At 42.9% G+C, this 24,187-nt stretch overlaps 1 protein-coding gene across 1 annotated transcript; it reads left to right on the top strand.

The window, feature by feature from the left end:
* Positions 1-489: 489 nt before the first annotated feature.
* Positions 490-23,846, top strand: LOC116573706 (interferon-induced protein with tetratricopeptide repeats 1-like). The gene is made up of 3 exons (XM_032313970.1): positions 490-2,228; positions 11,837-11,951; positions 22,068-23,846. Exons 2-3 carry the CDS (start codon positions 11,947-11,949, stop codon positions 23,512-23,514), a joined length of 1,452 nt encoding a protein of 483 aa, XP_032169861.1. The 5' UTR covers positions 490-2,228; positions 11,837-11,946; the 3' UTR covers positions 23,515-23,846.
* The last annotated feature ends 341 nt before the right edge of the window (positions 23,847-24,187 follow it).

Genomic DNA, 24,187 nt, shown 5'->3' with positions numbered 1-24,187 from the left:
TGGGTCACTGCCATGTTCCGGCCCATAGGGCCCTTTTCCCAGGGCCCTCCTGCAGCCAAGACCCCGTGCTCAGGAGGCCAAGTCTCTAACCTCAGAAGAAACTCAAACCCTGCTGTATACGGTTGTCCAGCCACCGGCAGTCACAGAGGATCTCTGTGCTCCAGACATGCAGCTGGACATGACCTCACATCTACGAAAAACTAAAGTGTAGTGCAGGAAAGACAAATAAGGGAAAAGCCTATTTCCGAGTCACCAGCTAAACGTGACAAATACATGAAGGTTTTAACTGCTGTGTGGGGCAGAATATAATCTCCTGTTTCTTAACCAGAACATTCTCTCCCAAAACATTCAGTAAAATAAACCTGTTGATAAGCTAACAAAGTCTTTGAGTGCATTTTAATGGATGAGATTTTTTTTAAAAAGACGTATATCCTCTATTTGGGTGGAAGTTGAAAAACACAGAAGCAACCTCTAGAGCAGTAGAAGGTCAGACGTGGGAGAAGCCTTGGGAATACAAACACTACCGAGAATCTTTTTTAAATATTCTACAGGCCATGGAACTGTAAGGTTGGTTTTTTTCCTGAGAGCGGGAACTGACTGGTGTTGGGGTGGTCACGTAGGGGACATCCACGGAACAGACAACACGTCATTATCATCCTTTTCAACTTTGTTTCTCTAAACAAAGAACGGGTTTATTATATTTAACCTGCCAAAAACTACTAGAGCAGAAATACTTTCTTTTTCTTGTAAACAAGATGGGACTAAAGTCATCATGGTATGCACACTGACGTGTTTTATCAGCTAATGGTACTGACTGCTTTCCCACACAACAAAAAGAAAGATAAACTAATAGACAAAGACCTGATGGGTGAAAACATATGGAATCGAGCAAATACAGTCAAATATTACCATAGAATCTAGGTGCTGAGTGTATTGGTGCTTGCTGTAAAGTTCTCTCAGCTTTTCTCTGTCTGCTGATGCTCAAAACAAAACCATTAGGATAGAAAGGTTTAAAAAGGCCCTCTCTAAAAGGGACACCAAAATGAGGCACGGGAACCGAAACATACACAGGCTAGAGGATAAAAGTGCATGGAGAGAAAAGAGCCCAAGTGATTTGTTTGAAACGCCGGGTGTTTCTCTTCCCCACGCGTGGAACTTCGCAGATACACACCACATACCACACACAAGCGTCGGCACCCCGGGACAGAGCCGCACCCCTGGCTCTCAGCCCTCGGCCTCATGGCGCCAGACGGGAGAAGAGGATGGCTTCTCTCTCCTGCTCTGATTGAGGACTGAGGGGACCCACCTCTCCCCTTTCAACCAAGGAGAAACCACCTTGGTCCCCTGTGTCATGCTAACCATGACAGCAAGCGGAGAAAGGAGAGGCCGGTCCCAACTATTACAGACCAAGGGGTAAAGATAAAGAAGGGGTACGGTTTGGATTAGGCCACGAGATGGGGCAGGTGAACCATCCAGAAGCATGTGCAGTTTTGGGGGGCAGTCTCTGGCCGAGCAGGAAGAGTGGGGAAGCAGATGGGGTGCAGTTTGTCATGGATGCTGTCCCCCCGTTTGGGCTTGAGGAAGCCGCCCACAGCCGGCTGGCTTGCCAGCTCCTTGTAGCTTGCTCCTGTCCTGGGACCTCCACAGATAAATGCGACACTCCGAGCCATGGCATTGGCCACGTGAGACGTAAGCCAGCCCTGGAGCGTTCCGTGTACTTCCTGTGGCAGTCTGGCCAGTACCCGTAGCCCACATGGGCTCATAGGCCTGGACAGCCTTGCTCCAGTTCTTTGCATTAGCTATGGTGGCCTTGGTTTGCTCAAAAGTGTCCTACTCAGTGACGCCAGATTCCCTCTCATGCAGCTTCTCCCCAGTGCAGGTGATTATGTCCCTTGGCAAGGGTGTGGGCCCCTTTCTGCCCTTTCTGCTCATCTGAATTCCCAGAGACAGGCCTATCTTCCAAGCACCCCAGGACGGCCAGGGGTGATCCCCCGGGGAAGGCCCCGTTTGTCACTGGGCACCAGTTCTCCCAGCCACCGCAGTGCTGGGGTCTTGCTTCTGCCAGGCCAAGTCCATGTGACGATGGGGGACACACAAACTTCCTAGGTGTCTGCCCCAGCTTGGCGCCGTTCAGGGAGGTTATGTGTTTCCCCAGACTCTTCTTACAGTTCTCCCCACCACGAAGAACTTTCTGAGGGCACCACGGCGTTGGAACCAACACACTAAAGGTCAGTATCACATCCCCCCCACCCCCAGTGAGTTTTCAGTACTCAGCAACTGGACACAATTTTTAGAAGGATCTATCTTATGGACAAAAAGAAAAGCAAAAAAAAAAAGAAAAAAATCTTAAACTCTACCCAGCCGTGGTTTTGAAGGTTGTTTTGTTGATTTCCTTACTCTGAGGCTGTTGTAGTGCATTGTGGAATAGATTGTATGAACATCAGCATCACTTAGACATTCCAGATCAGGAGAAAAAATTCATAATTAGATTAAGTAAAAATCTTAAAAACTTGAATTTGTAAGATGAACTCATGACCTATTTTATCTTTAAAATATACACACAATGTTGGGGGTACCTGGGTGGCTCAGTGGGTTAAGCCTCTGCCTTTGGTTCAGGTCATGATCTCAGGATCCTAGGATTGAGCCCCAAATTGGGCTCTCTGTTCTGCAGGGAGCCTGCTTCCCCCTCTCTCTCTGCCTTCCTCTCTGCCTACTTGTGATCTCTCTCTGTGTCAAATAAATAAATAAAATCGATATAATATATATATATATATATATATACACACACATACAGTGCCAATGTCACTTCCCCGGTTTTGACCCTGTACTGTAATCATTTGGAATTAGCCATTGTGGCGGGGTGGGGGGAGTGGAGGAAAAGGCATACAAGTCTCTTCCTACAACTTCCTGTGAGCCTGTAACAATTTCAAAATAAGCCTGAAATGTCAAAAAGGCAATGATAATAATTCAGTTAGTACTTGAAAATGTTGGAATAGGCCAGACTGGGGGTCAAGGTGGACTGAAAGGACACATGAAGAGCCAAAGATGTGAAATCCATCAAACCATTCACAGCAAAGGATTTCTGTGTCTTTGAGTTCTTCTCCACAGATGTGATTGCAAGTACGTGGGAACAATCCCAAAAGCCAAGAACATGCTTTTCATGCAGTGGTCCAGACACTCAAAATTCCATTCTTCTTCCATGCCGTCCTGTGGACCAGGAAGACTGTGGAGTTAATTGTCCACTGTGCAGGTGGGGAAATAAGGCAGAGTAATGAAGACACTGAATCTGGGCCACACAGAACAGGAGGCAGGTCTGGGATGGAGTCCCAGGTCCCTCAGAGAATCTCAGTTATACAGGAGATTGCAGGGATCATCTAGGCCCTGCTTCCTGCCCAAATATTCATCAAAATCACCCCTGGATTTCTATTTAACACAGACACTGGGGTGGGGGCCCATTCCCAGACATGTACTCAACTAGCCTGGAACAGGGCCTAGTTAGCATTATTCCTTCCCCCCCGCCAAAGATTTTTAATTTTATTTTTGCAAGAGTGAGCGAGAGAGAGAGAGAGCGTGAGAGCGCACAAGGAGGGGGAGGGGCAGAGGGAGAAACAGGTTCCCCATTGATCAGAGAGCCCAATGCAGGACTCGATCCTAGGACCCTGGGATCATGACCTGAGCTGAAGACAGACACTTAAGCCACTGAGCCATCCAGGCACCCTAGTTAGCATTCTTTTTTTTTTTTTTTTTTTTAAGATTTTATTTATTTATTTGGCAGAGATCACAAGTGGGCAGAGGGGCAGGCAGAGAGAGAGAGAGAGAGAGAAGGAGGCTCCCCATGGAGCAGAGAGCCCGATGCGTGGCTCCATCCCAGGACCCTTGGGTCATGACCTGAGGCAAAGGCAGGGGCTTTAACCCACTGAGCCACCCAGGCACCCCCCTGGTTAGCATTCTTCTTAAAACTCCGTAGATGCTTCCAGCCTGCAGGGAGGGCTGAGATCCAATCATCTATTCCAAATCCCTGTTTACCAGCAGAGGAGCCTGAGGCTCATGGAGGTGAAATGACTCATCCCAACTGGTCAGTCACTCAGGACTCAGGGAGCTAGTCCGAGACTCCTGGTAATGGACTCTCCACCTAGTGATGAAATTTCGTTTTCTGAAAGTTTTGTTTTCTCCAGCTCTTGTTTTCTTTCTCAGCTGTAAACACACACACACACACACACACACACACACACTCACGGGTGTGTATGCGTGTGTCCTTTGTTGGCTGTTTCCTCTCCGCTCTCTCTAATGTCACTCATGGGCAAGAGTCTGAAAATCTGTTCATTCTGAGCCAAAGCCTCTTAGAACTGGGACAGCTACCAAACTCACAATAATGACAGACATTCTGTGTGCTTCTCTGCATGCTATCCGGTGCATATGAAAATTACAAACCCAGCTGCTTTTCTTTGCAAGAATTCCAAAGACACTTGTTTCCCAAAACAGGAGAGCTTTTCTAATTCCTTTTGGCATTTGCTTATGGCCTGAGCATTTGTCTGAACACGTGGATAAACCCATCTCAGGTATTGAGAAGTATTTATTTACGCAGAACTTTTTGGCTAGTTCAGGATGCCTCTGAGGAAGCTTAGATGGGCGGTGAGCTGGGCACTCTTACGTCAAACCACAACACTTTGATCTTAATTCCTGCCCAAGTGCTCTTGATATTTGGCTCATTTCCTTCATTCCTGAACCCGGTGGCTTGTTTATTTCTGTCAGATTAAAACCAAAAGTAACCACCAGAATCCTTACCATTTCAGTAAAAGTGGGGTTTTATATATTACAGTTGATTCCTTCTATAGTTAGGAGGCTAAGTGACAATGGGGCTGCCTCCTTTAATCCTTCCTTCCATACGCAGCCATCTAGAATCCAGTCACCAATCTCCATGACGGGCAACAGTGGGCTGAAGCTCTCCTGTAGGGTGTGAGGCAGATCTGGCAGTTACTGCGTTTTCACACCACTCGGAACATCCCTCAGTACAGTGCCAGGTCCACAGCCACTGTGGACTGTTTCATTTAACTCTGTACTCACATGGAGACCCCACAAGATACTGCACACAGTCCCTATCCCTTGACTCTGAATGGTGAAGCTGTGGACGAAAGGCATCAAAACCTTCCATCTCTTACCTCAGTTCTCTATTCTATCATCTCAACCACTTCCTGTTCTTCTCTCTCAATAAGCTTCTTCTGTTTTTATTATTTTCAGGCCACATGAAAAAACATGGCTGACACTGCTACCCAAATGGCTATGGTACAGGTCCGACATCCCCAGATTTAGCTTTCCAGGGAAGCAAGTCTGTGTCCTCTTAACAAAAAAAAATTTCTTAAGGTTTTATTTATTTATGAGAGAAAGAGAGAGTGAATGAGCCTGAGTCAGGGGAAAAGGCAGAGGGATAAGCAAACTCCAAGCTAAGCAGGGAGCTTGATGCAGGGCTCAATCTGAGGACCCCAGGATCATGACCTGAGCCAAAAGCAAATGCTTAATAGACTGAGCCACCCAGGTGCCCTTCCTCTTAACAAATTCCAAGCTGATGGGAGAAGAGAGGTATTTATCCATCATAGGAAGGCTCATTTCTGGTATGGCATGGCCCACAGACGAGAAAAAGAGGTGTATGCAGGAGTTGTTGTCCTAAGGACAGTGGCCACATTTGAGCAACAGGGAGACTCAGGGAAGTGGATCTTGGGCTTTGTCCTTAGCCAGATGTATCAGCTGGTCAGCTGAGGAAAGATGTTCAGGAGGGAAGGCGTGGCCAAACATTTCTGGTCTCTGAGTTACCATCAGAATATTTTGGGAAGAAACAGCAAAAAGGAATAAAATGCATGACAAAAAATAGTTTGAAGATGCTAAATAAGGCACAAATTAAAACTATGATTAATAGCACAAAAATTTGTAATCCTGAGTCCAATAGGAAGTCAGCTTAAAATAAACTAAAATCACACCATTGTGATGTAAAATGTGGATGTCTCTTTAAGGATTTAACTCATCTGAGGAATTTAAGGGTTCTGCTTCTACCTGTGAAGAAGTGTTTATCCTCGTACATGAAGTGTTAGCAATGGCACAGACCCTTACCTGAGCTATATAGATAAATAGTCCAATGCTATTCTATCATCAAGGATCACTTGGGCTAGGGAATCTAAAGATTTTCACTGGGTCTTAATGATTCAGGCAGTGGAGTGAGCTCTTTGGTTAACAGCTCTTGTGATGTTTTTCATTAGAACTTTTTTTGTTTGTTTGTTTGTTTGTTTTAAAATGTGATTTTTTTCAGTGTAACAGTATTCGTTGTTTTTGCACCACACCCAGTGCTCCATGCAATCCGTGCCCTCTATAAAACCCACCACCTGGTTCCCCCAACCTCCCACCCCCCCACCCCTTCAAAACCCTCAGATTGTTTTTCAGAGTCCATAGTCTCTCATGGTTCACCTCCCCTTCCAATTTCCCCCAACTCCCTTCTCCTCTCAGAACTTCTAAGTCAGCCCTGTCTACACCAAGCCATGAATTTATGATCCCGAGGTATAGGTTAAACTGATCTCCAGAATATCTGGAAGGAAGGTCACAGCCTTGGCTATGACCACAGCTGTTGTCTTCATATTCAAAAAGTTCCTCATCAGGGTAACCATCTATTATTGATAGAGCCCTTTTCCTTCTTGAGTGAGATTCAGGATTAGTGGTTGTAACCATTTTGAGAAAGTTAAAGAGGATGTTAAATGCCAAACACACACACACACACACACACACACACACACACACAACAAACAAAAAAACCAGGAAAAACACATGCCACCAAGGCCTTCTAATTATCAGACATTCATAAACCCAAAACTGATGCTCATATCTACAAACAAAAATATAGCCCTTGGGTGCATACATCAAACCAGTCTAGAGTCATTAACAGGCAATGAAGGGAGCTGAGCTCAAGCCAAGGGTCAGTTTGGGGTAGTGGCCCACAAGCTTCATTGGGCTGGCAAGTTTAGGGATGGGCAGCCATGGGAGAAAGGTTGGATATACGTAAAGATAGGGAGGGAAAAACAATAGGCATATAAATACCTTTAAGATTTAATTACCACCAGTGAAGAAGTCCTACTGAGTGTAAAACAGCAAAAATCATAAAAATTCCTATACAAAGAAACAATAATCTCAAGATCTTGGTGAGAGTAGGAACTCCCATTAAAGTGTGTCAGTTATGAAAGAGTTATTGTACTGGTTTGGTCCTGACTCTTGGGAGAGTATATTCAGAAGTCATCTGCTTCTTTTTCTAGGATGTGGTCAGCTTGAGGTTTTCTTTTTTTCTTTTCTTTTTTTAAATTTTGTTTATTTATTTGACAGAGATCACAAGCAGGCAGAGAGGCAGACAGAGAGAAGGGGAAGCAAGCTCCCTGCTAAGCAGAGAGCCCGATGCGGGGCTCGATCCCAGGACCCTGAGATCATGACCCAAGCCCAAGGCAGAGGCTTTAACCCACTGAGCCACCCAGGCACCCCAGCTTGAGGTTTTCAATTGATTTGATCATCCAGTTGGATGTTGGAGCCTTTTTAGAATGAGAAACATGAATCCATGAGTCAGTGCCTTCTAATTTTGTGCCGCTGGATGAAGTCTTTGCGGAGATGTCTTCTCCAATAAACCACATCTCCAGATTGGAGGCTATGATGTTCAATGTCTTCATCTCCAAGGGGAGCAATGTGGAAAGGCTATTCTACCAAAGTAGGATTATCCTCTATGGATTTGATTAAGCTTTTGTAAAATTGAAGCATATCCTTTTTATAAGCTGTGGATCAAAGGAAGCAAGGCAAGCTACATCGAATGTCCTGCTACAAGAATAGTCTCTCAGTTAGCTGCCGTCAGAATGTTAGGAATTGGGGCACCTGGGTGGCTCAGTGGGTTAAAGCTTCTGCCTTCAGCTCAGGTCATGATCTCAGGGTCCTGGGATTGAGCCTGCATCAGGCTTGTGATCTCTGACTGTCAAATAAATAAACAAAATCTTTAAAAAAAAAAAAGAATGTTAGGAATTTCATATAATTTTTTGGGAACATTACGTTAACATACTCCATGCAAATATAACATAAAGAAGGCTTAGCACTACTATTTTCTTTTTTCAAAGTAGGCTCCATACTGGGCTTGAACTCCTGACCCTAAGATCAAGACCTGAGCTGAGATCAAGAATCAGATGCTTAACCAGAGCCACTCAGGTGCCGAGGACTACTTTTTGACAATGCTTCCCATGTAATTTAACATATCAGATAAGAGTAATTGATTTAATAGATCATTGTCATGCTCCAGGGACCCTCTTCGAAAAAACATCCCAAGGGGAGCCTGGGTGGCTCAGTTGGCTAAGCTGCTACCTTTGGCAGCCGTCGTGAACCCAGGGTCCTGGAATCGAGCCCTGCACGGGGCTCCCTGCTGAGCAGAGAGCCTGCTTCTCGCTCTCCCTCTGCCAGCTGTTCTGCCTACTTGTGCTCTCTCTCTCTATCAAATAAATAAATAAAATCTTTTTAAAAAATCCCAGGGGCACCTGGGTGGCTCAGTGGGTTAAAGCCTCTGTCTTCAGCTCAGGTCATGATCCCAGGGTCCTGGGATTGAGCCCTGCATCGGGCTCTCTGCACAGCGGGAAGCCTGCTTCCTCCTCCTCTCTCTCTGCCTACCTCTCTACCTACTTGTGATCTCTGTCTGTCAAATAAATAAAATATATATATATATTTAAATCCCAAAGTTTCTTCCAGGCCAAAAAGACTTCATTTAGAATTTGATTTGGGGAGGTTTATAAAGAATATCAGAAGCTTTGGACACATGGCTAAATAGGATCACAGAAAATTATGAGACGATACTTACTAATTCAACCAAAGTGACAAAAGGATTTCACGGACAATCTTGAAGAAGAAGAAGGAGCAGGGGAGGAGGAGGGGGTGTGGGGAGAAGAAAAGGAGGAAGGAGGAGGAGGAAGAGGAGGAGGAGGAGATATAGTTACAAAAGCCTTACCTCTTTTTGAGGAGAGAAGACTTAAATTTTTCTAAGTAATCAACGAGGTAATAAAGATGAAACCCAGAATCACTGCTTCCCAGGCAGATTATATTAGGGATAAAGAAACCTTTCTTACTAAGAACAGACCTACAGGGGCGCTTGGGTGGCTCAGTTGGTTAAGTGTCCAATTTTTTATTTCAGCTCAGGTCATGATCTCAGGGTCTGAGATCAAGCCCCACACTGGTTGCTTGTGCTCAGCATGGAATCTGCTAGAGTCTCTCCTTCTTCCTCTCCCCCTCCCACCACTCACGTGTGTATGCATCCTCTCTCTCTCTCTCTCAAATAAACAAAGTCTTAAAAAAAAAAAAAAAGAACAGACCTATAATCTAAGAAAATGTCGTTCTTGGTAGTTTTATTTTTACATATATTAATTAGAATTTTTAACTCTTAGAATTCTTATTTCCTAGTGAAAACTAAGAAAGAATAATTCTGGCCTGGAAAATTTATAAACACATTTCATAACTTCTAGAAGTATAGTCCTCCTCATAAAACCTATTTATTGGGGCGCCTGTGGCTCAGTGGGTTAAAGCCTCTGCCTTCGGCTTAGGTCATGATCCCAGGTTCCTGGGGATCGAGCCCCGCATCGGGCTCTCTGCTCAGTGGGGAGCCTGCTTCCTCCTTCCCTCTGCCTGCCTCTCTGCCTGCTTGTGATCTCTGTCTGTCAAATAAAAACAAAAAAAAAACACCCTATTTATTAATAGGCCTAAATATATATAAAGTCTACACACACACACACACACACACACACACACACACACACAATCTCTCTGTAAAAATTAAAAACCAAAAGAAAATAAACTTACATAGAGAGACTATATATAAAGCAAAAATTAAAAAGCCAAAAGCAAATACATTTATGCTCAATGTCTTAATGTATTATCCTATTAAGAAATGACTTATGGGCTCTCTGCTCAGCAGGGAACCTCCTTCCCCCCTTCTCTCTCTGTCTGCCTCTCTGCCTACTGTGATCTCTGTCTGTCAAATCAATAAACAAAATCTTTAAAAAAAAAAAAAAGAAATGACTTAAATATTTAAAGATTACATCATCTAATTTAACTCAGCAAAACTCTAAGGTTTTAAGTTACCAAAAAAGACTTGGGGACACTATTTCTGAAGACATTACTATTGTTGGGAGATTAATTTATAAACTTTATCTTACATCTATTTAATTCACTTGTTCTTAATAATTATGTTTAGATGAGTCATGAACATTTCACAAGACATTAAACAGCTGTTATCTCCAACATATCTTTCTTGCTGACAAATTCTGTAACAGAGGTAATATGACCTTGTATGATTAGTAAACCCAGGTAGAAGTTGTTGTTTATCTGTATTACATCTAATGCTGGTAACTCTGAAAACATGCCTCTTTTAATTAAATTCAGTTAGTTTTTATTCATTAAAGATTTACCATAGGGAGACCTGGGTGGCTCAGGTGTTTAAGTGTCTGACTTTGGCCTGGGTTCCCCCATTCTGTGCTCTCTCTCTCTCTCAAATAAATAAAATCTTTAAAAAAAAAAAAGATGAACCTTAGGGCACATGAACTTGAGAATTATTTGGATTAATTGCTATTATGTTTTTGAGAGTTGTTACGAATACTAAATCTATATAAGCACTTGATATTCTTTTTTTAAAGATTTTATTTTTATTTATTTGACAAACAGAGATCACAAGTAGGCAGAGAGGCAGGCAGCAGGCGGGGGGGGGGGGGGAAGGCTCCCTGCTGAGCAGAGACCCCCCCCCCCCATGCAGGGCTCAATTCCAGGACCCTGAGATCATGACCTGAACCGAAGGCAGAGGCTTAACTTACTGAGTCACCAAGGCTCCCCTTAAAATTCTTTTTTAAAAAGATTTATTCATTTGTTTGTTTTAGAGAGAGAGAGAGCACGAGCAGGAGGGGCAGAGGAAGGAAAGAGAATCTCAAGCAGACTTGAGATTCGATGCCCATGGAGCTGGACGTGGGGCTCGATCTCACCACTCTGAGATCACAACCTGAGCCCAAACCAAGAGCTGTATGCTTACCCAACTGCACCACCAGGTGTCCTAGCATCTTTTATTGTATAAGCCAATTAATCAGAGCCACAGGCACCTAGAGAACTTGACAGAACTGGACAGGGCTCCTGCCAGCTCTGAGAGTCAGGTCTGAGAAAAAGAACACTTTAGACCACCAACCTGGAGAGCATTAAGCTCTAGTGTGTTCTGTTTGAAGTCTCAAGATGCTAGCACAGACATTCTCCCTGTTCCAATGAACAAGGACACAGACCCTTACTGTCCCTGGCCATTCTTTGGAAGGGTATGCAAGACAAACGCAGAGTAGAATTAGTGAAACAAAACCTCTTGGATAAGTGCAGCAAGTCTGGGGTGAGACTCCAGTTTGGAGATATATACACAGAATTTTATACTATGAAAGGGACACTTTCTTTCCAGATGAGCCACCAGAGGCACAGATCTGGGGCATGAGAACTTGGCAAGTTTGCAGAAGCTGATGTGCACAGGCATCCCCGGCTCTGGGCTCCGTGGACTCTACATGCCTGGCATCACCCCCTGCCCACTCCCCACAAGGCCATGTGGAGCCTGAAAGAGGAATTGGGGTTATCAGTGAAACTGCTTTCACCAGCCTCTTCTCAATCCGGTTTTTCAAACAGAACAAAGAAAGCAATCCTTGTTTCATTTTCCCCAAGCAGGAACTCTGCTAACTAGTTTCAGTTTCCACTTTCGGTTCTTATCTTGGTTTCCAGTTTAATTTGGTAACAACACGCCCACAGTTGACACCATTAACTGTCTATCTGATAGAACCCTGTGTTGGGACTGAGTGCAGAACATCCTCAAGACTGGCTGGAATCTCAGAAGAGCCCATCAGCTCAGCATAACACTGCAGAACCGTTGTCTGATTCATCGCAGCCATGAGGTAAGGATTTCTCTGCTTCCCCACCTTTCAGTCTAAAGTTTTAGAAGAATGTTCATCAAAACCATCTCAAAAGACTTTGTTTCAGTAATGTTAAGTTTCCTCGGTCTTCTATCTGAGCATCTGCTTGTGGACTGAGTGTTCACTAATTCAGGCGAACTCTTTTTTCCTTTGTTCCTTTGTGTTAGCATCAAGCTTACCTCATAATAAAGCCCAAAGAGGCAGAGGGATGCAGGAAAAGAGTTTCTTGGGAAGGGAGAAAATGACCCCCAATCTCCGAAATTCTTTTCCCTAAACTCAGTACCATATGACCGAGGGAAGGAAGGGACATTTGGTCTGGAAAAAGACAGTGCTTTCTGCTGGCTCATCACTGTGGGGGAAGAGTGGGACCCACACAGCTCTATGAGCCACAGTCCTGGGTTCTCTCAGATTCTTGAGGAAAATGCTGTGGGCATGGGGTCGCAGAAGCTCACAGCCTAGAGAAAAAGACCTTTCTCACTGTACTGCTGGGTTCCCATAGCAGGTCTTCTCAATCTGACTGGATTTAAGATGAGCAGATTACGTCTCCCCTAGGGAAGCCAGTGCTCCTCAGAGCCCTGATATCCTCCGGGCCACGGGGCTTGACCAGAGTTGCATGCTTGGGAACATCCACATCTCCCGTAGCTAAAGGCCCTCATGTGGGAATTGCTATGTTGTCCAAACTGAATCTTGATTTAAATCATCTTTAATATTAACAGACTAAAGAATTTTAAATAATATCGACTTGCAAATTTCCCCTCAGTGCTCTGGTGGACAAAATTTGAAGTGACGGAAGTTCCACAAAGTGCATAATTACAAGCCTATGATCAACCCTCCTCCCTGGTCCATAGACAGATAGAGGGGGTTATCACTGATAAAGGAAATAATAATGATGATGATAATATAGAAGTAGCTATCGCTTCCTTGATGCTTATTAAGTACCAGCCTGGCTTCTAAAAGTATTATGCAAACTATTATATTTAATCCTCAACAGACAGCCATGAGGCAGGTACTCAGATCATACTGATTTTGCAATAATGAATCTCAGACTTAGAAACATTAAAGATCACACAGATAACAAATGATAGAGCTGAGACAGGAACCAGAATTTCTAGTCAGTGATACCTTATTTAACCTTTAAACCAATGTTTCTTTTTTTTTTTTTAGATTTGTTTATTTATTTTAGAGAGGTGGGGGAGGGGCAGAGGCAAAGAGAGAATCTCAAGCAGACTCCATGCTGAGTGCAGAGCCCAGCCCGGAGCTCCATCCCAGGACCCTGAGATCATGACCTGAGCTGAAGATGCAGATGCTTAACTAACTGAGCCACGCAGGTGCCCCTAAACCAGTATTTCTTAAAGTGTACCAGTGGGGGGGTGCATGAGATCATTTCAGACTGCATACTTATCAGTTTTTATGTTTTAGTGCTTTTGTGTTTATTTCAACACGTACTAGAGAAAAATATGTATATATCACTTGTAGAATTTCTCTTGGGTGAGTAGCATAATTTTTTTTATTGTGATAACATATATGTATGGTAAAATTAGCCACTGTCACTTATTTTCAAGTGCATGATTTTGTGGCATTTAGTACTTTCACGACATTGTCCAACCATCACCAGTATCGCCTTCAAGAATATTTTCATGGCTCTGAGGAGAAACTCCACACCACTTAAGGAGTCGATTTCCACTCATCCTTCGCTCCAGGCTCTTGCAACCATTAATCTGCTTTCACTCTTTGGATTTGTCTACTGTGGATATGTCATATCAATGGACACATGCAAGAAGTGGCTTTCTGAGGCTGCCTTATTTCACTCAGCATAATGTCTTCAAGGTTCACCCATGTTGTAGCAGGTGTGAGAATGACCTTTTCCATGTTCAGGCTAAACAATATTCCACTGTATATAGACTCCATTCATTCCTTGATGGCATTTAGGTTGCTCCCACGTTTTGACTGTTGTGAACAATGCTGCTATGAATGTAAGCATGCCAATACCTGTTCAAGTCTCTGTTTTCACTTGTTTTGGGTATACCCCAAAGTGGCACTGCTGACTCATATGACAAATCTAATTTTTTGAAGAATCATCACCATTTTCCACAGCAACTGCCCCATTTTATATTCCCAGAATTAATACACAACAGTTCTAATTTTTCCACATCCTCATCAACACTCACTTTTTTCTCTTTTGCTGATAGTAGTCATCCTAATGGATGTGAAGTGGTATCTCATTTTACTTTTTTTTTAAAAAAAAGATTTATTTTTTAAAAAGATTTTATTTATTTATTTGATGGCTAGAGATCACAAGTAGGCAGAGAAGCAGGCAGAGAGAGAGGAAGAAGCAGGCTCCCTGCTGATCAGAGAGCCCGATGCGGGGCTCCATCCTAGGACCCTGAGATCATGACCTGAGCCAAAGGCAAAGGCTTAACCCACTGAGCCACCCAGGCGCCCCCTCATTTTACTTTTGATTTGCATTTCTTTCATGTGTTTAAGGCAACCTGTTTATCTTCTTTGGAGAAATCTTCATTCCTTTGCCCATTTTTTAGTCAGTTGTTGTTTATTCTTGTTAGAGATTTATTTGAGAGAGAGAGAAAAAGCATGAGTAGGGGGAGGGGTAGAAAGAGAGGAAGAGAGAGAATCTCAAGCAGACTCCCCAAAGAGCGGGGAGTCCAATGGGGGATTCAATCCCAGTACCCTGAGATCATGACCTGAGCCAAAATCAGGAGTCAGATGCTTAACCAACTAGGCAACTCAGGCACCCCTGTTGTTTGGTTTTTTTGTCGTTGAGTTACAAGAGTTGTTTATGTAGTCTGGATATTAATCTCTTATCAGATATGTGATTTGCAAATAATCTCTCCCATTTTGTGGGTTGTCTTTTCATTCTGTCAGTAGTTCCCTTTGATATACAAACATTTCTAATTTTTATGAAATCCAATTTATCTGTTTCCTTGTGTTGCCTCTGCTTTTGCTGTCCTAACCAAGACAGCCAAATCCAACGTCATGGGTTTTTTTCCTATTTTCTTCTAAGATTTTTGTAGTTTGGTTCATTTTGAGCTTAATGTTTTGTTTTGTTTTAGTATCTAGTATAAGGGTCCAACTTCATTCTTTTGAATGTGGCTATCCAGGTTTCCTGGCACTATTTGTTTTTTTTGGGGGGGGTTGTTATTTTTTTTTAAGATTTTATTTATTTGAGAGAGCAAACAAACACAAGTCAGGGGAGGGGCAGGGAAAGGAGGGGAAGAAGAAGACTTCCTGCTGAGCAGAGAGCCGGATGGACCTAGGACCCTGAGATCATGACTTCAGCCGAAGGTAGATGCTTCACTGACTGACCCGCCCAGGTGCCCCCTGCAACCATTCGTTAAAACATCTTTCTCCATTAAATGGTCCTGGCACACGTATTAAAAACCATTTGGCCATTGTTATGGAATGAATTGTGTCCCTCTGGTCATATGTTGAAGGGTGGTTGTCATACGGGTGACCATCATATAGGTGGTCTAACGCCTACTGTGACTGTATTTAGATATGGGGCCTGTGAGGAAGTACTAAGGGTAAACTGAGGTCATAAGGGCCCACCCTTATGGAAGAAGAGGAAGTGCACTCACTCTCTCTCAATCCATGCACCACAGAGGAAAAGTCATGTGGACACCAGTAAGAGCCCTTATCAGGAAACAAATCAGTAGGCACCTTGATTGGGGCCTCCCAGCCTCCAGAACTATAAGAAAATAAATATCTGTTGTTTAAGCCAGTCAGTCTGTGGTACTTCATTATGGTAGCCCTAGAAGACAAATGCAACCTTATACCCGAGTGTTTATTTCTGGGCTCTCTATCCTGTTTCACTGATCAATATGTCGTTCTTTATGCCCATACCCCCGTTTTGATTATTGTAGCTTTGTTGTAAGTTTTGTATGAGACCTCCAACTTTGTTCTTTTTCAAGATCATTTTGGTTCTTTGTGATCCCTTAAGATTCCATCTGAATTTTCAGATGGATTTTTCCATTTCTGCAAAAAACAAAGACAAAAAACCAAAAACAACAACAACAAAAAAAAAAACAACACAAAACACCATTAGGATTTTGACGTGGATTGCACTGAGTCTGTGGATTGCTTTGGGTGATATTGACATCTGAACAGTATTAAAGCTTCCCGGCCATGGACACAGGATGCTTCTTACTTTATTTGTGTCTTCCTTACCTTCTTTCAGCAGTGTTCTGTAGTTTCCAGTGTACAAAACTTCCACCTCTTTGGTTGACTTTATGCCTAAGTATTTAATTCTTTTTGATGCTATTATAAAAAAATTGTTTTCTTACTTTGCTTCCTGGCTTGTTTATTTTTAACTCACAGAAACACAACTGATTTTTACATGTTGATCTTGCATGCTGCGATTCTGCCAAAATCATTTCTTAGTTCTAACAGGGTTTGTGTGAAATCATTAGGACGTTCTATGTACAAAATCATGTTATTTGTAAACAGAGATCATTTTACTTCTTCTTTTCCAACTTAGAATGTATTTTATTTCTTCTCTTGATTGACTGCTCTGGCAAGGACTTTCAGAACTACGTTGAAGAGAAGTGGCAAAAGTGAGCACCCTTGCCTTGTTCCTAATTTTAACAGAGAAGCTTTCAGTCTCTCACCATTGAGGGTGATGTTAGCTATGGAATTTCCTTTTTTTTTTTTTTAAAGATTTTATTTATTTATTTAACAGAGAGAGATCACAAGTAGGCAGAGAGGCAGAGGGGGCAGGGAAGCAGGCTCCCTTCTAAGCAGAGAGCCTGATCAGAGCTCACTCCCAGGACCCTGAGATCATGACCTAATCCACTGAGCCACCCAGGCGCCCTGGATGTTGAGGAAGTTTCCTTCTATTCTAGTTTGTTGAGTGTTTTTATCATTAAAGGGTGTTGTGATCCTGTTAAATGCTTTTTCTACATCAATTAGATGACCATATGGGTTTTTTTCCTTCATTCTTTTAATGTGGCATATTAAAATGAGTGATTTTCCCACATTGAATTATTCTTGAATTCCAGGAATAAATCCTACTTGGTCATGGTGTATAATCCTTTTCATATCCTGTTAAGTTCTGTATGCTAGTATTTTGTTGAGGGTTTGGCATTAATATTCACAAAGAAAATTGGTCTGTAGTTTAGTTTTGTGTTTTTGTCTTATTTGACCTTGGTATCTCTGTCATATTGGCCTCATAGAATTTATGAATTTGAAAGTGCAGTGTTTTTTCCTCTTTCACTTTTTTGGGAGCATTTTAGAAGAATTGGTGTTAGTCTTTTTTTTTTTTTTAAAGATTTTATTTATTTATTTGACAGACAGAGATCACAAGTAGGCAGAGAGGCAGGCAGAGAGAGAGAGAGAGAGAAGGAAGCAGACTCCCTGCTGAGCAGAGAGCCTGATTCGGGGCTCAATTCCAGGACCCTGGGATCATGACCTGAGCCGAAGGCAGAGGCTTTAACCCACTGAACCACCCAGGAGCCCCAGTGTTAGTCTTTTTTTATGAGTCTTCCAACTCCTGGTTAAATCTCCATATGTGTCCTGCCGGACAAAGGCTTCCCCTGACAGGCCTCGTGAGAGACGGCTGCCTCCCTCACCCCAGACATTGCACAGCCAGTGAAGTGCAGTCTCTGAAGGGAGCTGCAGTCCAAAACGCACGCAGGACCTCTCTGGCTCATCATCTCTTCACGTGTTTGCAGTTCCTAAGCTAGGACCCCTCATTCCGTAGTCTCTTTCTCTGAGGCCTTGGGTGGAGGTCCTCCTCCCATACCTCTGCTGAGACAACGTGACAGGAGGGTAGAGAGGGAAAACGGGAAGACACGTCTCCCCACTCTGACTCAGTACCCAAAACATGAGATGATGATCAGGTGACAATAGGTATGTGCCTCCATAAAATGTAAAAACTCTGCCAACAAAGAAAAATTCAGGACCAGATGGCTTCACTGGTGAATTCTACCACACTTTTGAAGTGTCAGGAGCAAGGTGGAGATACCAGATGTCAAGGGAGCTAACACGGATGGGCCCACATTTTTACCAAGTAAAAGGCCACTGTTTCGGACTTGAACTTATTGAGCATCTTCTTCTCAATTCTCTTTCCCTGATGCTGAAGGCTGTTGGGCAGGGCTTGCCTGTGCAAGATGCTCTTGGCTGTCTTGTCCAAACACCAGCAGGATCAGTTCTGTATCACGAGTCAGATCAATGCATCTCCACATCCCCCAATCCAACTCTACCATTTGAAACCTTGGTTGGACCTCTCTATTCGGGAAGTCCATGTGTATCCTACAGAGAAAGAGTAAGAGGACGTGTCCTTCCCCTCACCTAACAAAAGAAATTGCCTTACCTACCGACCAAACAGGGAACACAGGGAAAGAACTCATGAACTTAAAGATAGAATGATAGAAATTATCCAATCTCATACTAACTTTAAGTAGCTGTGCAAACACCAAAAAGGATGAACCCAAAGAAATCCAAGACATAATGCAGTGAAAATTTTGAAAACTAAAGACAAAATAATGGACAGAAATGATATCTTACCTTTGGGGGGGAGCGGAAATCCATAATTCTCATGCCAGCTAATTTCTCATTAGAAACCATGGAGTCTAGAAAAAAGAGGCACACCATTTTTCCAGTGCTGAAGGAAAAGAACTTCCAGCCCAGACTCCTATATCCAACAAAAATATCCTTCTAGAATGAAGATGAAATCCAGACATTCTCTGATGAGGGGCACCTGGTTGCCTTAGTCAGTGGAGTGTGCAACTCTTGATCTCAGGGCTGTGAGTTTGAATCCCACAAATCTCTGTCAGGTGCAGAGATTACTTAAAAATAAAATCTTTAAAAACAAAAAACATTCTCAGATGAAGGAAAACTAAAGGATGTCACCATAAGATTTACCCTAAAGGGATACGTAAAGGAAGTTCTTCTCCAATAAGCAAAAAAGAGGAAGCAAAAGGCATATAGCTCAGAAAGGAAAAATAAAACTGTCACTGTTTACAGATGCCATTATGGTCTACCTAGAAAATCCCATCTATAAAACAACTCCTAGAACTAATGACTGAGCCCATCAGGGTAGCAGAATGTAAGACTGATGTACAAAACCCAATTGTATTTAGGTATACCAGCAATGAACATGTGGAAATTGAAGTTAAAATAGAACAGAATTTTAGGTTGCTTAAAATAAATATTTAATTATAAATATAACATAAAATATATAGGATATGAATGCCTAAAACTACAAAATACTTATGAAAGGAATCAAAGAAGGTCTAAATAAACAGAAATACAGCATATAGATGGATTAGAAGACTCAACATACCAAAACTGTCAATTCTCCCTTAATTGATATAAAATTCCTATCAAAATTCCAACAATGGGTTGGCTGGGTATCTCAGTCAGTTAAGTGTCTGCCTTCAGCTCAGGTCATGATCCTGGGGTCCTGGGATCAAGCTGCAGTCAGGCTCCCTGCTCAGTGGGGAATCTGCTTGTCCCTCTCCCTCTGCCCCCGCAGATGTTCTGTTGCACACACACACACACACACACACACACAATTTCTCTCTCTCCCCACCAAATAAATAAAGTATTTTTAAAACGAAATATTAAAAAATCTCCAGCAAGGTATTTTATAAATATAGACAATATAAATCTAAAATTTATATGGAAAGGCAAAGGAACTAGAATAATAGTTTTTAAGAAGAATAAAGTGAGAGGAATCACCCTACACAATTTTAAGACTACAGTAAGTGAAATTATATGGTATTGGTGTAGGGATAAAAACATAGCTCAGGGAAACAGAATAAGGAACCCAGAAATAATCCCACATAATTTTTGCCAACTGACTTTTCACAAAGGTATAAAAGCAATTCAATGAAGAAAGAAGTCTTTTCAACAAATTGTGATTGGAACAACCAGATACCCATAGGCAGAAAATGAGCCATCAAATTAATCTTCATACATTATGCAAAAGTTAACTCAAAATGAATCATAGATACAATGTAAAAAGTGAACCTATAAAATGTGTAGAAGAAATCACAGGCAGGGCACCTGGGTGGCTCAGTCAGTTACATGTCTATCTTCGGCTCTGGTCATGATCTCAGGGTGTTGGGATGGAACCTCTTGTTGGGCTCCCTGCTCAGTGGGGAGTTGGCTGCTCCCACTACCTCTGCCACTCCCCCAACTCATGCTTGCTCATTCTCTCTTGCTACGAAATAAATAAAAATCTTTAAAATAAAAAAAATTAATAAATTAAAGGGATGCCTAAGTGGCTCCATTGGTAAGCATCTGCCTTCAGCTCCGGTCATGATCCCAGGGCCCTAGGATTCAGTCCTATATAGGGCTCCTTGCTCAGCTGGGAGTCTGCTTCTCCCTCTTCTCTGCCACCCCCCCTGCTTGTGCTCTCCCCTCTCTGACAAATAAATAAATAATATATTTTTAGAATTAATTAATTAAAAGAAAAAGAGATCATAGGAGAGAATCTTCAGGACCCAGTGCTTGCTACAGAGCTCCTGGACATGATACCAAGAGCATGACCCATGAGAGACCAAAAAAAAAAAAAAAAAAATCAATAAACTATAATTCATCAAAAGTAAAAACTTGGGTGCCTGGGTGGCTCAGTCGTTAACTGTCTGCCTTTAGCTCAGGTCATGATCCTGGGGTCCTGGGATCGAGCCCTGCATTGGGCTCCCTACTCAGTGGAAAGCCTGCTTCTCCCTCTCCCCCACTGCTTGTGTTCCCTGTCTCACTGTATCTCTGTCGAATAAATAAAATCTTAAGGAAAAACAGTAAAAACTATTGCTCTTCAAAAGACCTTATTAAAGGATAAAAAGACAAGCTACACCCCGAGAGAAAGTATTTGAAAACCACACACCTCACAAAGGACTCATATCTAGAATCTATAAAGAATTCTTGAAACCTGACAATGAAAAAACAAACAATCCAAATAGAAAACAGGCAGAAGATATGAAGAGATATTTTGCCAAGGAGGATTTGTGGGTGATGAAGGAGCTCAGGAAGAGATTTTCAACAGCATTAGCCCTTAGGGAAGGGAAATTAAGCCCACAATGAGATATCCTATTAAGAGAGCTAAGAAGAAAACATTTTAAAATGAAAATTCCAAATGCTGTTAAGAATGCAGAGAACTGGATCCTTCATACATTCTAGTCAGAATGGAAAATGATATGGTCACTGTGGGAAATAGTTGGGCAGTTAAAAACATAAGCACATACTAACCATATAACCTATATGCCACTCCTGGGCATCTATCCCATGGAAATGAAAACTAATGTCCACACAAAAGTCTGTGCACAGCTCTTCACAGCACCTTGATCTGTAATAGGTCCCAAACCGAAAATTCTAGGATATTTCCTAGAATTCTAGGAAACATCCTAGAATAGATGCATAGGTAAACCAACTGCGGCATGCTCATGCCGTGGGATATCATTCCCCAATAAAAAGGAATGAACCATAGATAAGCTGAACAATGGATGGATGTCAGGGCATTATGATGAATAAAAAAAAAAAAAGGCTATCTCAAAATGTCACATACTGTATCATTCCATGATATGACATTCTTGAAGTGACCAAATCATAAAGAAGAAAACAAGTGACCAGAAGCTAGGGATGTTTGGTGAGGAGAAGGGAGGGGAACAGGTGTGATTCTGAATAGTATGAGGGCAGCATTTGTGATGATAAAGTATTCTGCATCTTGACTGAGGTCGTGGTTCCATGGATTTACTCATGCGGTGAAATGATGCAGAACTGACAGATACTGTCTCACTGTCAGTCATCTTTGCTCTGGTATGATCATTCAGTAAGGTGCAATCTCCGGAAGAAACTGGGGGAAAGGCACGCCCGGACCTCTGTACTCTCTTTGCAAATATCAGCCAATCTATAATTATTTCCAAGTAATAAGTGCAAAGAAAGAGTTGGTTGAACAAATATCATCCCTCCTAGGTGGTCTTCATTTGTTGCAAAATCTACAGACTAAAGTCCTGAAGTGAATAACAGATATTGGGAAGGAAAGAACAGTGGGGGTGGTATTTGACCAGTCAAAGTGATGGCTTCGTTTCCATTACACTGAGCGCTCCTAAAATTGCAAATAATTGTCCTCTATGTTTTCAGTGACAAATGCGAAGGGAATCTCCTTGAAGAGAGCCTGGTTCAGCTGAGATGTCACTTCACGTGGGAGTTGCTAGTGGAAGCCACCGAGCTGCCCGATTTAGAAAACAGGATCTTGGATGAGATTGATTTCCTGGACACCAGATACAATGTGGGGATCCACAACCTGCTGGCCTACGTGAAACACCTCAAGGGCCAGAACCAGGAAGCCCTGGGGAGCCTGCAGGAAGCCGAAGCCTTGATCCGGCAGGAACAGACCGCCCAGTCAGAGGCGAGAAGCCTGGTCACGTGGGGCAACTACGCCTGGCTGCATCACCGCATGGGCAGGCCGCAGGAAGCCCAGGCTTACCTGGACAAGGTGGAGGACGCCTGCAAGAAGCTCGGGGCTTCCTCCCGCTACAGAGTGCAGTGTCCCCAGATGGACTGCGAGGAGGGGTGGGCCTTGCTGAAATGCGGAGGGAAGAAGAATTATGAACGGGCCAATGCCTGCTTTGAGAAGGCTCTGGCAGTGGACCCAGAGAACCCTGAATTCAGCACTGGGTATGCGATCTCCACCTACCGCCTAGACAGCTTTAACAAAGCAACACAGGTTAGCGAGGCGTTTTGTCTGCAGCCCCTGAGAGAGGCCATCAGGCTAAACCCAGAAGATGCGTATGTTAAGGCTCTCCTTGCCCTGAAGCTCCAGGACGTAGGCCAAGAAGCCGAAGGAGAAAAGTACATAGAAGAAGCACTAGGCAACACGTCCTCGCAGACCTACGTCTTCCGGTATGCGGCCAAGTTTTACCGAAGAAAAGGCTGTCTGGATAAAGCTCTCCGGCTCTTAAAAATGGCCCTGCGGGCCACCCCGTCCTCTGCCTTCCTGCATCACCAGGTAGGGCTTTGCTACAGGGCACAGGTGATCGCAATCAAGAGAGCTGCCAACTGGCAGCCCAGGGGACAGGACAGAGAAAATGTTGACAGAATGGCGAGATTAGCCATATCTCATTTTCAGTTTGCTCTGGAACAAAAGCCCACGTTTGAAGTTGCTTACATACACCTGGCGGGCATGTACATAGAAGTCGGCGACTATGGGAGAGCGGAAGACACGTACCAAAAAGTGCTCTGTTTGAAATCACTCGAAGAAGAAAAACTGCAAGAGATCCATTTCCACTATGGTCAGTTTCAGGAATTTCAAAAGAAATGTGAGATCAATGCAATTATCCATTATCTGAAAGCAATAAAAATAGAGAAGGCATCACTGTTGAGGGATAAAAGTATCAATTCTTTGGAGAAATTGGCTTTAAGGAAACTTCGTAGAAATGCATCAGATGTAGAAAGCTTGAGCATTCTCGGGTTGGTCTATAAAGTCAAAGGAGAGATAAATAAGGCCCTGGAGTACTATGAGCGCGCCCTGCGGCTGGCGGCTGACTTTGGGAACTCTGAGACAGAACCCCTAGCCGTGGAAATGTGAACCTCGTTCACATTCTGTTTGACTTTTAGGTAACTCTAAACTTAAACTCTAAACTGTAGTCATTTTTTTCTGCTTGCTACTTTCAGAAACATATTAAGTAATTAAGTCATCTGCTATAGTGATAGACGTTTTTAACATTTATACTCAAACCTTATAAAATATTGTTAGTAGTCAGTAGTGAGGAGTGAAACAGATATACACACATTTCTGTATGTGAGAGTGAGAGGAACCATTTCTCTGTTAATGTTATCTAGCAGAAAAGCAATTTTTTGAGTAGATTTGTAGCAAATATAGCAGTGGATTTATGTAAAATAAAATGTTTAATTCATTCATTTTTATCAACAAATCATTGTCAGTGTTAGATACCAAATATGGTGATGTGGGGAGGGAAAAAAATCTTTTTACTCTACCTATCTTAGGTTCACTGGCCAGGACCCCATAGTGAGACTGGTAAGGACAGATGAACAAGAGAAAAACAGATTTATCAACACATGCATCTCACATATACATGGGAGCACCCAGCAATGAGTAACTCAAAGGGTGGTTTAAACCTGGACTTCCGGGGCACCTGGGTGGCTCAGTGGGTTCAGCCTCTGCCTTTGGCTCTGGTCATGATCTCAGGGTCCTAGGATGGAGCCCCACATCGGGCTCTCTTCTCAGCAGGGAGCCTGCT

The sequence above is a fragment of the Mustela erminea genome, chromosome 14 (genome assembly GCF_009829155.1).
Source record: "Mustela erminea isolate mMusErm1 chromosome 14, mMusErm1.Pri, whole genome shotgun sequence".
Lineage (NCBI taxonomy): Eukaryota > Metazoa > Chordata > Mammalia > Carnivora > Mustelidae > Mustela > Mustela erminea.
This window is presented reverse-complemented; position numbering and strand designations above follow the sequence as displayed.